Genomic DNA, 14946 nt, shown 5'->3' with positions numbered 1-14946 from the left:
GTCACAGAAAATCAAAGATGACTCGGGATCTTTGCCTCCAGGCACCAATAAACAAAACGGAGAAAACGGAAGGAGAAATAAGACGGAAGGTAAAGAGAACAGGTCTGGGCGCTGGAGGAGTTGAACTCTGCGGATCTGACGTGGCAGATCTCTAGGGAGAGCCAGCCACTGGGCTTTGGGGGAGGAGGCCAGCGACGCACCAACCCCGGAGGCCTGGCTGAGATGCGGCATCTGGTGTTCGCACGCACAGGGACCTCCCCAGGCCCAGGGGAGCAGACGAGACCTGGCACCGTGAGAGAAGAAGACCAGACAACAGCCTGAAGGGCGGGCCAGGACCAGGGCTGGTGATGGAGACTGGGGAAGACGCAGGCAGGGAGGGAAAAGGCAGGGGGACACTTCCGAGCCCAACAGGTGACACTGCAGTGGTGCGAACACCGTGCCTGACCTGCGCTGTGCAGTGATGGCCAGTGGGGCCTCCTGGGCAGGGGATCAGCCTCTTGGAGCCTCAATCTCTTCATCTGTAGAAGTGGGCAACGATAGTACGTATCTCACAGGTGGCTGTGGGGATGAAACGACCTCATATACACAAAGGACACTGTCTGGGGCATATCGGGACGGAGCAACGTTAACTGCTGGGTGGGCGTCCAAGAAAGGTTTCTTCAAAACCGCACAAGCAGCTGACAGTGGCAAACGGGGCAAAAGGGTCAAACAAAGGAAAAAGGAAGTCACTGGACCAATAAATGGTGAAAAAAATAGAAATGCAACAACATAAAATAGTCCAAATGAGTGACCAAGAGCTCTCTGGATCAACGGGGATAGATCTTAAAAACGGGGGGAATAAAAGTAGGCGGCAGAAGGGAAAGTACAGCCTGATGTCATTTATGTAAGGTTTTAAAGCACCCGAAACAAGACACTCTCTTATTCAGGGCCACTTACACAGGCGGTGTGACTATAAAACCCGGCATGGAAGGGACACACCAAGCCAGGGTGGCAGGTTCCTACAGAAAAGGCAGAAGGGAGAATGGGATGGAGGAGGGACCCAGTGCAGTTTTCACCATATCTGCAACCTATAAATAAAAATAAAAGGGTTTGAAGCAAAATTGCAAAATGTTAACATTTGTCAAATATGAGTGGTTATTAGGGATATGGGTGTTTATGACATAATCCTCCCATGTGATTAAAATATTTTATGAAATTTTAAAAATTAAAACTATTTTTGAAAAAACCAAAACATCAGATTTCACAATGAGGTTAGTTGAGTCCATGGCAAGATACCTCTCACTGGCTTCGGGACCACCAGCTGCAGTGCAGCAAGCTGACCCCTGAACGGGAGCCCACTCAGGGTCAAGGCCACAGTGCAGACACTTGGAAAAGGAGTGATGGTGCGCTCAGGGTCAAGGCCACGGGACACAAAGATGAGGGAGACTTAGGCATGGTTATAACTGAAAGAGGAAAGCCAACGAGAGACTGGAAAATAAGCAAGCTATGAACAAGAGATGGGACCAAAGAGGGGAAGGAAGACATCAGACTGGAGAAGGAGGTCGGACGGCCATTCCCCTAAGACAGAAGGCAAGGAGCCCAGGACAGCTATGTTACCAAAGGGAGAGTTTACAGCCAGTGCAGTTCCAAATACCTACCAGCTACCAGACCCTTTGCTAAGTCACAGCGATAAATAAAGAAGACCCAGGTCCTAGTGTCAGGGGCTCAGAGTCTAGAATGGGAGACAAACTATTGGTTACAATGTCCAGTAGACCTGGGCAATCCCAAAACATACACCAGATGAGCCTCGTGAGCCCGGGCTCCCAACACACACAACCACGCTTCTCTGCACCTCAGCTTCCTCACCTCTAAAACACGGATGAACTCACCAGCATGCCCACTCTTCCCGAGATGGTTAGGAAGAGGAAACAAGAGCATGGTACGTCACACAGTGAGAGCTCAAGAAATCGTAGCTGTTAGCCATCGAGGCAGTCATGGTGATAATACTGCTATCGTGCCCAATTTCGTGAATTTTATACCTCACAGGAGTCACTGCACGTTCAGTGGTCATGAAAAGTACCTGAAGATGAACAGAGAAAGACAGCCTGTCCCGAAATGCAGGTGCTGGATGGGGCCTGGCACACCCACTGCCTCAAGCAGCAAAATCTTCATCTGTGCCAAATTACGAATCTTAACTCATCGGGGACCTTCAGGCATTCGGAGCAGCCCACACAGTGGATATGTGAAGGGTCGGCATCTGTCAGAGGGAGGTGGGGACCGATGGGAGTAGAGAGGCGTTTGGAAGGAGCCGGGAGACCAGCAGGAGTGGAAGGAAAGGACCGGGCGGCTGCCTGCGGTGTCCACAGCGGGATGGGGACGGGAGGCCCACGCAGGAGGCCGGGCTGTGCCCGAGGGCGTTAAAGAGTCTGGAGACTGTTCAGTAAGATGTGACTTCATCAAATTTCTGTGTTTAAAGATGACAGGAAGGGCAGAGGGGGTGTCTCAAGAGGTTATGTGTTTGTTACGGAAACAAAGGAGACTTGGGTCTAACTAGCTGTAGGAGATGAGAGAAGGAAGGATTTGGATGGTTCCCAGGTTGTGGCTCTGGGGAACTGAATAAAGTGGATGGTGGTTCCATTCATTGAGAGAGGGGATGAAGATTGAAGGCCTCTATTTTCTCTGGGAAGTAAAATGCAAGGTCACCGGCTAGGCGCAAGGCAGGGCGAGGTGAAGAGGCTTGATGAAAGTGGCAAAGGTCTAAAAGAGCTGCCAAGGATAATGTGAAAAGCAGCTGATGAGGGACAAGTAAAAGGATTGCCAGGCAGCACTGCAAGTCCAGCGGCGACTGGAACCCATAAATTTGCAATGGCCCCAATCAGTGCACGATGTGACTCCCTTACCAAGATGGGAACCCAGGACGGAGGGGGCCAGTGGGCTGGGGGTGGGCGGGCAGGTGGGGCCGGGAGGGCGGAAGCGCAGTCCAAAGGAAAGAAATGGAGCGTGATGGTGGAGACGGCCAAAAGGGCAGGATGAGAGAGGGAGCAGCTAAGGAAGAACAGGAAGTAACAGCAGGGCACAGAGGGAGTCGGGGAGCCAGAGGTCTCCAGGGCAGGTGGGCTCAGGGTGGTGGGAAGTCAATGGTGAGAGAGTGGACGACATCTTCAGGACTTCAGAGAAGGCAGCTCTGGAGACCCCAGGAAAGGAGCGACCGAGGTACAGCAGAGCAGAGGGGGGCAGTGGAGGTGCGTGAACAGCACAGGCCGACAGCGGGGAGAGCCCGCTCTTGGCCATGGACACGACTCCTCAGCAAACACAGGCTGAGTGTCAGGAACCACGCCAGAGCCTGGGACCAAAACCACGGCTCCTGCCTCCCTCCTCTGGGATCGAATGTAAGACAGCGATACGTGACAGAGGCCAAGGACGTGTCAAGTCCCCCAACCCAGCATAACTTCATTTTTAAGAATGTATCCAAAGGAAGAAGAAAAGCCGACAGAAAAATAAAACTGCACCTTTTGTGAAGCTCACTGCATCTACGGGACAAAAAAGCTGAAAGGAAGCTAAGCATTCAAAAAAAGGAAAAATATGAAGATTATGAAGATGTACAACATCTATGACACACAGATGAGCTTCTTAGGGTAGAAAAATCCGTCCTACTCATCTCTTCATCCCCAGCACGAAGCGCCATGCTCAGCTCATAATGGGCACTCAGAAGCTGTCTGAACAAATGAATGGATGGAGGAAACCGCATCGCATTATGATTAGACCTATGTAGGAAAACATGTAAGCACCCGGAGAAGAAAATGCGAAAATAATCAAAATACTGATGACAGGACAGGGGAGGCAGGACGACTTCTTTCCTTATTTAAAACCATGCTTAATACCATCACACTGTCTGATAGTCAAAAGTGAGTATTTGCTCTTTTAAGAATGCTTGGATCAAGGGAAAAATACAAGTCAAAACTGTAGACTTTCTTGGCAATGACAATAACAAAAACTTGGCATATCATAAAAAAATTAGTGGAAATCCATCCCCAGAATCAACTGACAGAAATGACACAAGGTTAGTTGTTGCAACAATTTTAACGTGGCAAAGGGCAGACATGACCTAAGGTCTATGGATAAAGTACAGTGGAGTGCTCTGATGCTGGGAAAAGTAACGAGGATGCCTTCCCTCGCCTGTCATGGGCTAATCTCCGGGACACCAAGACAATGGGAAAAGCAAGGGACAGAGCACCAGGGACAGTATGCCACCTCACATCTGAGAAGGGAACAAGGCGGTACAGGATACAAGGACATACGTGTATTTGCTTAGAGTTATTTGTGCATGTGTATTTTTTAAAAGCAAGAACAAACCAAAAGCTAATAAAAATGGCCATCCATAGGGGAGAGAGAGAACGGGGAGGGAGACAGGAGTAGAAATCAGATTTCTCTAAATGTACTTTCTTTTACAGTTTTGACTTTAGAATCATGTAAAAACATTTTAAATAATTACAAGTCTAAATTAAATCAAAATGTAAAAGCTAAAGCAATTCTTAAAAATGAAAAATAAATGAAAACAAATGAGCCTAACTGTGTATCAAGATGGCAGCTTAACCACAAAAAGAAGGGTTAATGCAAGTGACTTTAAAACACAGTAATATTAATATGACTGTGCATCTCTACTGGGAGATAGCCTAAGAGCAAAAAGAACTGCAAAGAAATCTTAAACTATATTCAGTAATCCTACCATGTTGTTAGTAATAATACGGGTATTTTTATTTTAGATACACACACATACACATCACACACACACACATTAATACCATGAAGAAGGAAGATTTATACTGTGTAAAAAAACAAATAAAAAGATACAAATATAAAAATCAAGTAAGTAGACAAATGGAGGAACAACCGTATGAAAACATAGAGAGAAAACCATCCACAAGCCAAGGAGAGAGGCCTCAGAAGAAATAACCCTGCCAATACCTTGACCTGGGACTTCCAGCCTCCAGAACTGTGAGAAAATCAATTTGTGTTGTTTAAACCACTCAGTTTCTGATATTTGTTACGGCAACACTAGCAAACAAACACATACACACTGCATTTTGGCTCTGTCATTAGAAAAGCTGAAAATTCTGAGTTAATTCTGGAAATTTCTTCAATCGAGAGAGCTGGAAAAATTCCACTAAATTAAATTTCTTTTATAAGTAAAATAAATTTATAGATAAAATAATTTTATAAACTTGCCACATCTCACCTGTCAGAAATGCTCTTGGGTCTACCTTCAAAGACTAGCCAGTACCTTAACTACTGCTCACCACTTCCATCGCTATCACACGAGCCCAAGCCAATATCTCTCACCTGGATTATAGACTCTTTGTGGATCCGCTATAGCCCCCCTAATGTCTATTCAAAACACATGACCTTCTGAAAACATGTTAGATCATGTTACTCCTCTGTCCAATGCCCTGCAATGCCTCCCTAGTTCCTCCAAGGAAAACCAAGGCCCATATAAATGACTACCATGGCCTACTTGAGTTGATCTCAATTAGACCTCCCCTCCATCCCTCTGATCCAGTATGGTGGATGTCTTCAATCACACCTTTGCTCTAGCACCTCCCTTCTCTGGAAGCCTCTCCTTCAGAGACCTGCATAGCTAAATCCCTCATCTTATTCAACTCTTTGCTCAGATTACTCAGTTTCAGTGACAGCTTCCCGGACCAACCTATTGAAAACCATAACTACGCCCCTCTTCCCTCCCTCATTATCCTACTCTACTGTTTCTTTTTTCTATTGCATTTAGTGTCTTCTGGAAAATTATATAAGTTACTCATATACTATTTATTGTTTATCCTATGTCTTTATTTGGTCATCTCAAATCACCTGGAGGCATGCTTGACCTCTGGTAGGAGGTCAAATATTTGATTAATAAACGTTGAATGAAAGACCAGTTGGTTTGCGGTACAACTGAAACTAACAACAACAACAACAACAACAAAAAAAATCAAGTAAGTAAAAGCCCTATAATCCTAAATTTGAGTTGGAAATATCAATATAAACTCATGAGGAATTTTTATTTTTTTAAGAAAATAAATTGCTCTGTCACTAGAAGCCATGACCACTCTTGTAGCAATGAGCATCCCTGGTACCCACATTCTGGTTTCTTATTATTATTTCCCTCATAATAGAACCAGGGCTCCTTGGAGAAATAGCTGATTCCAGGTAAAGTGAGCTAGCAAAGTCTACTGGATCACATTAAGAAAATTCAGGAGCCAACTTGAAGGGTTACCTCTGGTCAAAACTAGGACAATTTGATTATTAAAAAGAATAAACACTACAGTGGCTTAAAACCTATCTAATATGTTAAAATTCAGGAGTTCATAGTAGTACTCAAAATAAAATTTTAAAACCTAATTGGTAACCTTGTAGATTATTAGGATACCAACTGATTATTCTAGAAACTGGTAAATAAAGGGGAAATGTAAATCATTTAAGCTGTCTCCCATAGACAGTTTTTCAGAGTTACCAAATAGCTGAGGGGGAAGTTCTTTATGGAAGAATTCCAGCTATTAAATTAAGAAGGAATGATGAGAGATTCCCTGGTGGTGCAGTGGTTAAGAATCTGCCTGCCAATGCAGGGGACACAGGTTCGAGCCTTGGTCTGGGAAGATCCCACATGCTCTGGAGCAACTAAGCCCACAACTACTGAGCCTGCGCTCAGAGCCCGTGAGCCACAACTACTAAGCCCGCGTGCCACAACTACTGAAGCCCACACGCTTAGAGCCCGTGCTCCGCAACAAAAGAAGCCACTGCAATGAGAAGCCCGCGCATCACAACAAAGAGTAGCCCCCGCTCACTGCAACTAGGGAAAGCCTGCGGGCAGCAAGGAAGACCCAACGCAGCCAAAAATAAATAAATAAATAAATTTATTAAAAAAAAAAGAAGAAGAAGGAATGATGTTGATAACAGATACACACTACTATGTATAAAAAAGATAACCAACAAGGACCTACTGTATAGCACAGGGAAATACACTCAGCATTTTGTAATAACCTATAAGAAAAAAGAATCTGGAAAAGAATATATATACATATGTACGTATGTATGTATAACTGAATCACTTTGCTGTATACCTGAAACTGACACAACATTGTAAATCAACTATACATCAACAAAAAATAGAAAATAAAAGAAGGAATGACGGAATTAGAGCCTCACAATTTGGCAACATCTAACAAAATCCCAGATCTAGGTGATGATCACCAATGGTTGATCATAGATTGATGAGGAACTCTGTCATAAACAGATAAGGCTGACAAAACCTAATCCAGTGACCACACTGCTTTTGTGCTTCCTGATTTGATGCAGCAGGAAAACACAGCAACACCTAAAAAGTGTTCTCCCTATACGATACAAAAATCTGAGTCTGACTGAGCCTCTAGACTTCACCAGTTTGGAGGAAATGCTGGGAATAGAGGAACATCTCAAACAACACTGGAAATGCAATCAGCCGGATCCCAAATGTGGGAAATCCTATAGGACTAATGACCTAGTTTCCTCAACAAATACATAGCAGAGGAGGAAGAACTGTTACAAATTAAAGGGGATTTAAAAGACACATCAATCGAATGCAATGTGTAGACCTTGTGCGTATTCTGATTTGAACAGACTATCTGCAAAAAGCAGATTTATGACAAAACTGGGAAAATTTGAACAGTCACTAGATGTTAGATGACATTAAGGACCTACTGATAGTTTTTATACTTGTGATAATGGTACTGTCGTTACGGGGTTTTTTTAAGTGTCTGTATTTCTTAGGGAGCAATACTAAAGCGTTTACAGTTGAAATGTCTGGGAAATGCTTTTATATGGGTTGGATTTATCTGGGTAAGATAAATGAAAAACGACTGGTCAAATGTTAATGATAGTTGGAGCTGGGTGGAGAGTACATGGGCATTCATTTTAATACTCTCGCCACGGCTAGGTGTGTTTGAAAATTTACATAATAAAAAGTGAAAAAAAAAAAGAAATATGATAATAAGAATGCGTGCCATCTACCTTCCTATGTGATTAAAGAAACTGGGCACAAAGAGACCTTTCGTTCTTGAGTCACTTAACTCTAAGCAGCTGTTTTCTGAATTATGAATATCAGCTAAAATAAGATGAAAGAGAATTTGCTACAAAGACCTTAAGGTTATAATTTTTCACACCTGGTTGTCTGGATCTGTGAGGCAGCGCACCACGATGGGTACGAGACGTTCAGACAGCACCACTGGAAAATCGGATCTGTTTTCTTGGAGAAAAATGGCAACAGGAGGAATTTGTTCCAGCAGCTCAGCCCGCACTGTGGGCTCTGCAGCAATAAAAAAAGGAGACAAAGAATTATATAAGAAGAAGCCAAGCATCTTATACAGTATATATTGATAGTTTCTAGCTTTTTTACTAAAATACTTCATCAAGGAAATTAGACAAATGCAGTTTAAAAACCATTTCCCATTTAGAGTATTTATGCTACAGACAAGCTTAAAAAGCTGATAAGCTATACGGCAATATAAAAACATAAAAAGAAGAGAGAATGACAACTCTATTATAACAAGCTATATATAAATCAAGGAGGGAGCAAGAGGTCTGCATGCGGGGCCAGCGTCCAAAACCCATTACAGCTAATGGCATATATGTGAGACCTATGGGTTGTGCTGATTTAAATTCCAGCCAGAATGTATACATTATAAATAATTCTTTCATAAATGCACTCCCCCACAATCCACGCACCCCAATTATTTCTAAGGCAAAGCATTAAACAAAAGAGCGGCTCTAGCTCCAATATACCACATTAAATTTAACACAAATATATAATTGCTTCAGCACTGTAAATGGTGACTCATTTACAAAGAGAATCCATTTAAGGACTCAAAACATCCACTTGGGCCTTTTTAAAAGCGTTGTATCATACTCATATGAATATTTTAAACTAATATGGGAGCTATATGGAAGAGCTTATTTTTCTATTTTCGGTTAAAATGATCAAAATCCAAAGCAAGCCTAAGATTTTGGAAACTTTCTGAAGCTGTTCACCAGTCATCATAAATGCAGGGTGGGTAAGGGGTGCAGAGCAGCCGTCAGTACTGGCAACCCCACTCATCACTCACGTTACTCATCTCGACTCTGTGTGTGTGTGTGTGTGTGTGTGTGTGTGTGTCAGTGTGTGTGTGTGTGTGTCTGTGTGTGTGTATCAGGTGGTGGGGGGATGGACAATGTCTTAGTGTCTACCATAAGGCAGTGTGCTTTTCTTCCAAGACAGCAATCATGGAGAGGTATAAAGAGAAAGAAAAATCAAGATTAGCCTACAAAGATCACAGGTGGGGGAACTAATGACTGGGATTGTTCTAATCCAAAGGACTTCTTTTGATTTGGTATTTCTTAGCAACCAACAGTCTGGCAAAACTCACAAAATACAAAAGGCCTAACTGCCAGGGCAAACAGCATTCATAATCCTTAGTCATTCTAATTTTCTAAAAATAAGGATAATTTGATGCCAAATAAAATGCCCATTCTTCATGACAAAATCCATTCATGGGTAGACACTGCTTAACGTTTACCGATTAACAAACAGGTTTTATTTTAATCAGCTATCAAAGCTTATATACAATTTCTTGGAAATGTACAACTTAAAAATAAAAGTATACAATCCTTGTACAAACCTGCATCTTCTGACAATCTGACCATGATCTCCACTACCGTTATGAAGTCTTCTTCATTGTTACTGAAGTCCCGGAAGAGATCAAGCAGCCCTCTGGCAATAATCTGACTGTGGAAGCGAGAAAGGGTCCATACAGTTATGTGTGCTAATTCCGGCATGTGCTACGAGCAGGTAGTACAATCATGGGGGAAAGGAAAGTCAGCCACCTCCGTCCAGAGGGAGAAGACACGGTCAAGGAACATCCAAAGGTGGTCAACATCCTGTAGGAAGGGGACCCATATCCTCCAGTCTGGCAGTCACTGGAGGTGGAAACTGTCCACCTGCACAAAAGAAAACCTTTTTCTCCTTTTCTGACTGATTCTTCAGGCCTAGATAGACTTGGAAAAGAGGTCCCATGACAGCAGGAGGGAATTAAGTGACCAATAAAATGCAGAAGGAAAAGGTCCAAAGGGACACCCGATGGCCATCTCAATCTCGAATGGCCTCTACCCTCTAGGTGTCAGTAGCAGCCCCCTGGCTGCCCCCTCCCCATGATGTGACAATCAAAAATGTCTCTATATATTGCCAAATGTCCACTGGGGGCAAAATTGCCCCTGGTTGAGAACCACTGCATTAAAGGATGCTGGGCAAAAGGCATAGGGAACTCTCTGTACCATCTTTACAGCAATTCTGTAGATCCGAAGTTACTTCAAAATAAGGTTCAAAGACAAAACAAAACACAAAGACCAAAAAAAGCCACAATGGGGTAACACTACCCCCACTAGAAAAACTAAAATTATAATAACAATACCTAGTGCTGATAAAGATATGGAGCAACAGGAACTCACAGACTTTGCTTGTGGGAATACAAAATAGCACAACTGTTATTTGGAAAACAACTGTTATCTGGAATGCAAATTGTTATTTGGAAAACAATTTGGCTGTTTCTCAAAAAGTTAAATGTACACTTATCATTCAACACAGCAATTCCCTCTTAGGTATGTACCCAAATGAAATAAAAACATATGTCCACACAAAGGCTTGTACACAAAGGTTCATATTAGCATCATTCATAATAGCCACAAGATGGAAAAAATCTCAGTATTTGTCAATTGGGGAAGGCATACACAAAACACAGAATATCCATACAATGGACTATGGCTCAGCAATAAAAAGGAGAGAACTGCTGGTAACAACAGGGAGGAATTTCAAACGCATTTTGCTAAGTAAAAGAAGCCAGCAGAAAAGACTGCATATCACATGATTCCATTTATAGGAAATTCTTAAAAAGGCAAAACCTTAGCATCAAAAAACAGATCAGTAGTTGCCTGGGCCAGCAGTGGGGAGAGAGGGGGAGACTGACTGCAAAGAGGCAGACAAGGAAACAAGGGGCTGACGGAAATGTTCACACTTGACCATGGAGATGACTGCATGAGTGCACACCTTTACCCCAAATTCACCTCACTGGACGCTCTAAGTGGGTGGATTTTATTGCATGAAAAGTATGCCTTGATAAAGGTGTTTTAAACAAAGACACTGATGAGGGGAAAAGTCAATGGGATCAACAGTGGCTAACGGTGGCCTGGAGGCCTTCGTGTGCCCACAAAGAGGGACTGGCGTTCCTGATGGGTGTCTTGGAGCAAATGGAAAGGAGCCTCTGCCTGCCTCTGTCTGCTCCTCTGGGTACCTGACAATCTAGAAATAATACACGTCTCTGTGTCATTTCTGGCCAAGCATCGGGAGAAGAGCTGAAGTCGAAAACCCACCTTGATTTTCAGAAAAAGATGACTAGAAATGTGGAATTCAAAGAGGCATCTTTTGGCCCAGCATACTACAGGAAGAAATCCATCAGCTCAAGCCTGCCCATGGAGAGACTTATACCACCCCTGGGATGAAAGGTTGAGATCTGGCAGCCAGGAGGTTTGGGGAAGCCGGAACAGACACTGTAAAGTCCCTGATTACATTTCACTGGACCACGTTCATGGCAGCCTCCCGGGGGAAATCAAGCAACTAAGATCCCCAATCTGCTTGTAGGGCCATAGAACGGATAGACAGAACTGCATCCAGCCTCAAGTGGTCACAGGAGGCCTGCCCTCTTAAGGAAAGCAAGGAAAGGGGCAAGAGAGGGCCCTGAAGCAGGGACACATCCACCGCTGTGAATGCAGAATGCAAGAGAGCTAAAGACGCAAACAGATTGGTGCTTTGGCACCAACACTTTGGCTGCTTGATGTTGGAATGACCTGGAGAGGTCATAGCGGATGAGCAGAGTCCAGAAGCATCAGAGTCGATACTTCTGTCAGCTGTGCTAATGACACGAAAGAACAGTGGACAACTGTGAGCCTCGGGAAAGTGTGAGGAGCTTAAATGAGATCATGAGATCGTGCACGTGAAGCTCAGAGCATGGCACCTGGCACACGATGAGTCCTCTAGCGCATCAGCCATCAACCATATTACGATATAAGCAAAGAATTGCAATCAAAATGTCTGTCAAAAGAGGGAAGCTAAAATAAATTATGACGTAGCTATACACTGGCATACCATACAACCATTTTTAAAGGTACCTAGAGAAATGCACTGAGTTAGAAAGAGGCCATGATACATAAAATGAAAAAACAAGAGGAGGAATTTTACATACAGTATGAACCCATTTCTTAACAAAAATTATGTTTATGCATATGTGTGCAGTACATGTACATATAAACACACTCATATATACGTACACTCATTTAGGAAACGTGTGGAAGGATATACACCGAACGGCTCATGGTTACTATCTAAGATTATAGTGGGGAAGGGAGGGAGACTCTCACTATTTAACTCCTGAAATTGCTAAATTTCAAAGAGCATGTATTATTTCTGTGAATTTTTTTTAAACATAAAGAAAGAGGATGGCTTGATTTCACATGGCAATGTTCCCTGGAAATGTCACCATGGAAGGAACCCTTGGTGTCTCTGTCCCTTCTTTCCCTCACCCACTCATGCAGTTATGACCATGAGCTTAGCCCCACTGGGTCTGGACTAGGGGCAGGAAGCCTGGGGTGCAGAGACCAGCAAGTTCCAGGTCCCGCTCTGAAGGAGCTCACAGTCGAGGCCTGTAAGGAGGCAGGAAAATCGATGATGACCAACAGTGATGAGATTCTAAAGACAGAGAAGAAGGACGTGGAGGAACGAGGCAGGGAGATGAGCATGCGGATGAGCAGGTGTTGGGTAGGGAGACGCGGAGGGGCGAGGTCATCGGCCGCCAATGCCAGAACCATCAGACGAGGACTTGAAAATAAGTCTGACACACGTGCTGCAGGTCACGGGAAGAGCTGGACACGCTGGGGCAGTTAGGGAATATGGGGACTCTCTGTACTTTCTGCTCAGTTTTTCTGCAAACCTAAAACTGCTCACAAAAATAAAGTCTGTTAATTAAAGAAAAAATTAAAGTGAAATAAAAACCTTCCAACAAACAAAAGCTGTGAGAATTCATTGACAGTGGTCTTGTGCTAACAAGAATTGTTAAAGGAAGTTCTTGAGGCAAAAGGATATCTGACAGAAATGGACAGTTTACAAAAAGAACTAAGAAGCACGAAAATGGTAAAAATGATAGCAAATATAAAAAATATTTTTCTCATTTTAGTTGCTTTAAAAAGATAGTTGACTCTCTGAAGCAAATATAGTAACAAGGTATTGCAGGGTTTGTAACTTGTGTAGAGGTAAAATGTAGGAAGACAATAGGGGGCGAGGAAACAGACGTCCACTGCTGTAAGGTTGTTATACTGCATCCTGCACTGCATGAAGAGTGGAATAATTTTATTTGAACAGTTGGAATAAGCTAAAGAAATATACTATAATCCCTAGAACAACCAATAAAAAATTTTAAAAGAGGTATAACTAATAAGTCAATAGTGGAGATAAATTGGAATTATTAAAAAACTCATTCGATTTTTCTTAAAAAGGCAGGAAAAGAGGAAAATACCAGGAAGAATTGAGACAAACAGAAGATAAAGTGCAAGACAGTAGATTTAAACTGAACCATATCAATAGTAACACATGTAAATGAGCTAAACATTCAAATTAAAAGGCAGATTGTTAAACTGGATAAGAAAGCGAGACCCAACTGTATGCTTTCTACAATAACCAGGCTTTAAATATAAGACATAGGAAGGTTAAAAACAAAAGTATGGGCAGAAATATACCATACAAACGCTAATCAAGAGAAAGCGGGAGTATATATATTAATATTAAACATAGTAAGCTTCAGAAAAAGGAATATTACTAGAGATAAAGAGGGACACTGCACACTGATCAAGAGATCAATTTATTCAAGAACACAGGGCAATACTAAGTGTGTACACACCCAAGAACACAGCTTCGAAATACACAAAATGAAAACTGTTAGGATTGAAAGAAAAACAGATAAATCCATGATTAGAGTCACAGATTCCAACATTCCTCTCTCAGTAATTGACAGAACAAGAAGACAGAAAATAAATAGGAATAAAGAAGACCTGAATAATGTTTTCAAACAACTTTCCAAGTTGACATTGATAGGATACTCTACCCAAAAACGTTGGGATGCACGTTCTTTTCAAGAGCACATGAAACATGCAACAAGTTAGAGTAGATTTCTGAGCAATAAAACAAATCTCAGCGACTTGTAAAGAAGAGAAATAATACAAAGTATGTTCTGTGACCACAAAAGACTTAAACTAAGAATCAAATAACAGAAAGATACCTGAAAAATCCTCAAATATTTCTAAATTAATCAATATACTTCTAAATGACTCATTGGTCAAAGGAGAAATCATTATGGATGTTAAAAATACTCTATACTAAAAGGTAATGAAAATATTGCCTATCACAACTTGAGGATGCAACTAATATAATATTTAAGTATTTATAATACTTAATATAGTACTTAATAGCAATCTTAAAATGTAAAATGCAGACGTTATAAAGGAAAGGCCAAGAAAGTAAAATGTTAAGCATTCCTCACAAGAAGTAAGAAAAAGAACAGCAATTAAATTCCCCCCCCCAAGAAAACTCCAAGGAAGAAAATAATACAGATGAGAGCAAAAATTACTGAACTAGAAAATGAACATATAACAGAGGAATTCAAAGACAAAACTTGATTCTTCAAAATAATTAATAAAATTGATAATCCGCTGGTAAAAATCATCTAGGGGGAAAAAAAAGAGAAAAGGCAGCAAGAGCCAACAACAGGATGGAAAATGGGGCCATACTACAGATTTCACAGACAATAAAAAGAAAATTACCATTTTCCAACACACAAAAGAAAATTACCATTTGCCAACAGACAATCA

General features: G+C 42.2%; 1 protein-coding gene across 1 annotated transcript in view; it reads right to left on the bottom strand.

The window, feature by feature from the left end:
* LOC133104109 (putative serine/threonine-protein phosphatase 4 regulatory subunit 1-like) overlaps nucleotides 1-14946 on the bottom strand; it is a 58143-nt gene that overhangs the window by 17588 nt on the left and 25609 nt on the right. The window contains exons 5-6 of the mRNA XM_061209788.1: nucleotides 9660-9766; nucleotides 8169-8311 (exon numbers count right to left, since the gene is read on the bottom strand). Coding sequence (XP_061065771.1) covers nucleotides 8169-8311; nucleotides 9660-9766 — 250 coding nt within the window. The remainder of the gene's footprint in view (nucleotides 1-8168; nucleotides 8312-9659; nucleotides 9767-14946) is intronic.

Source organism: Eubalaena glacialis, chromosome 13 (genome assembly GCF_028564815.1).
Source record: "Eubalaena glacialis isolate mEubGla1 chromosome 13, mEubGla1.1.hap2.+ XY, whole genome shotgun sequence".
Classification (NCBI taxonomy): domain Eukaryota; kingdom Metazoa; phylum Chordata; class Mammalia; order Artiodactyla; family Balaenidae; genus Eubalaena; species Eubalaena glacialis.
The sequence above is the reverse complement of the archived record's forward strand: the minus strand, read 5'-3'. Positions and strand labels throughout refer to the sequence as shown.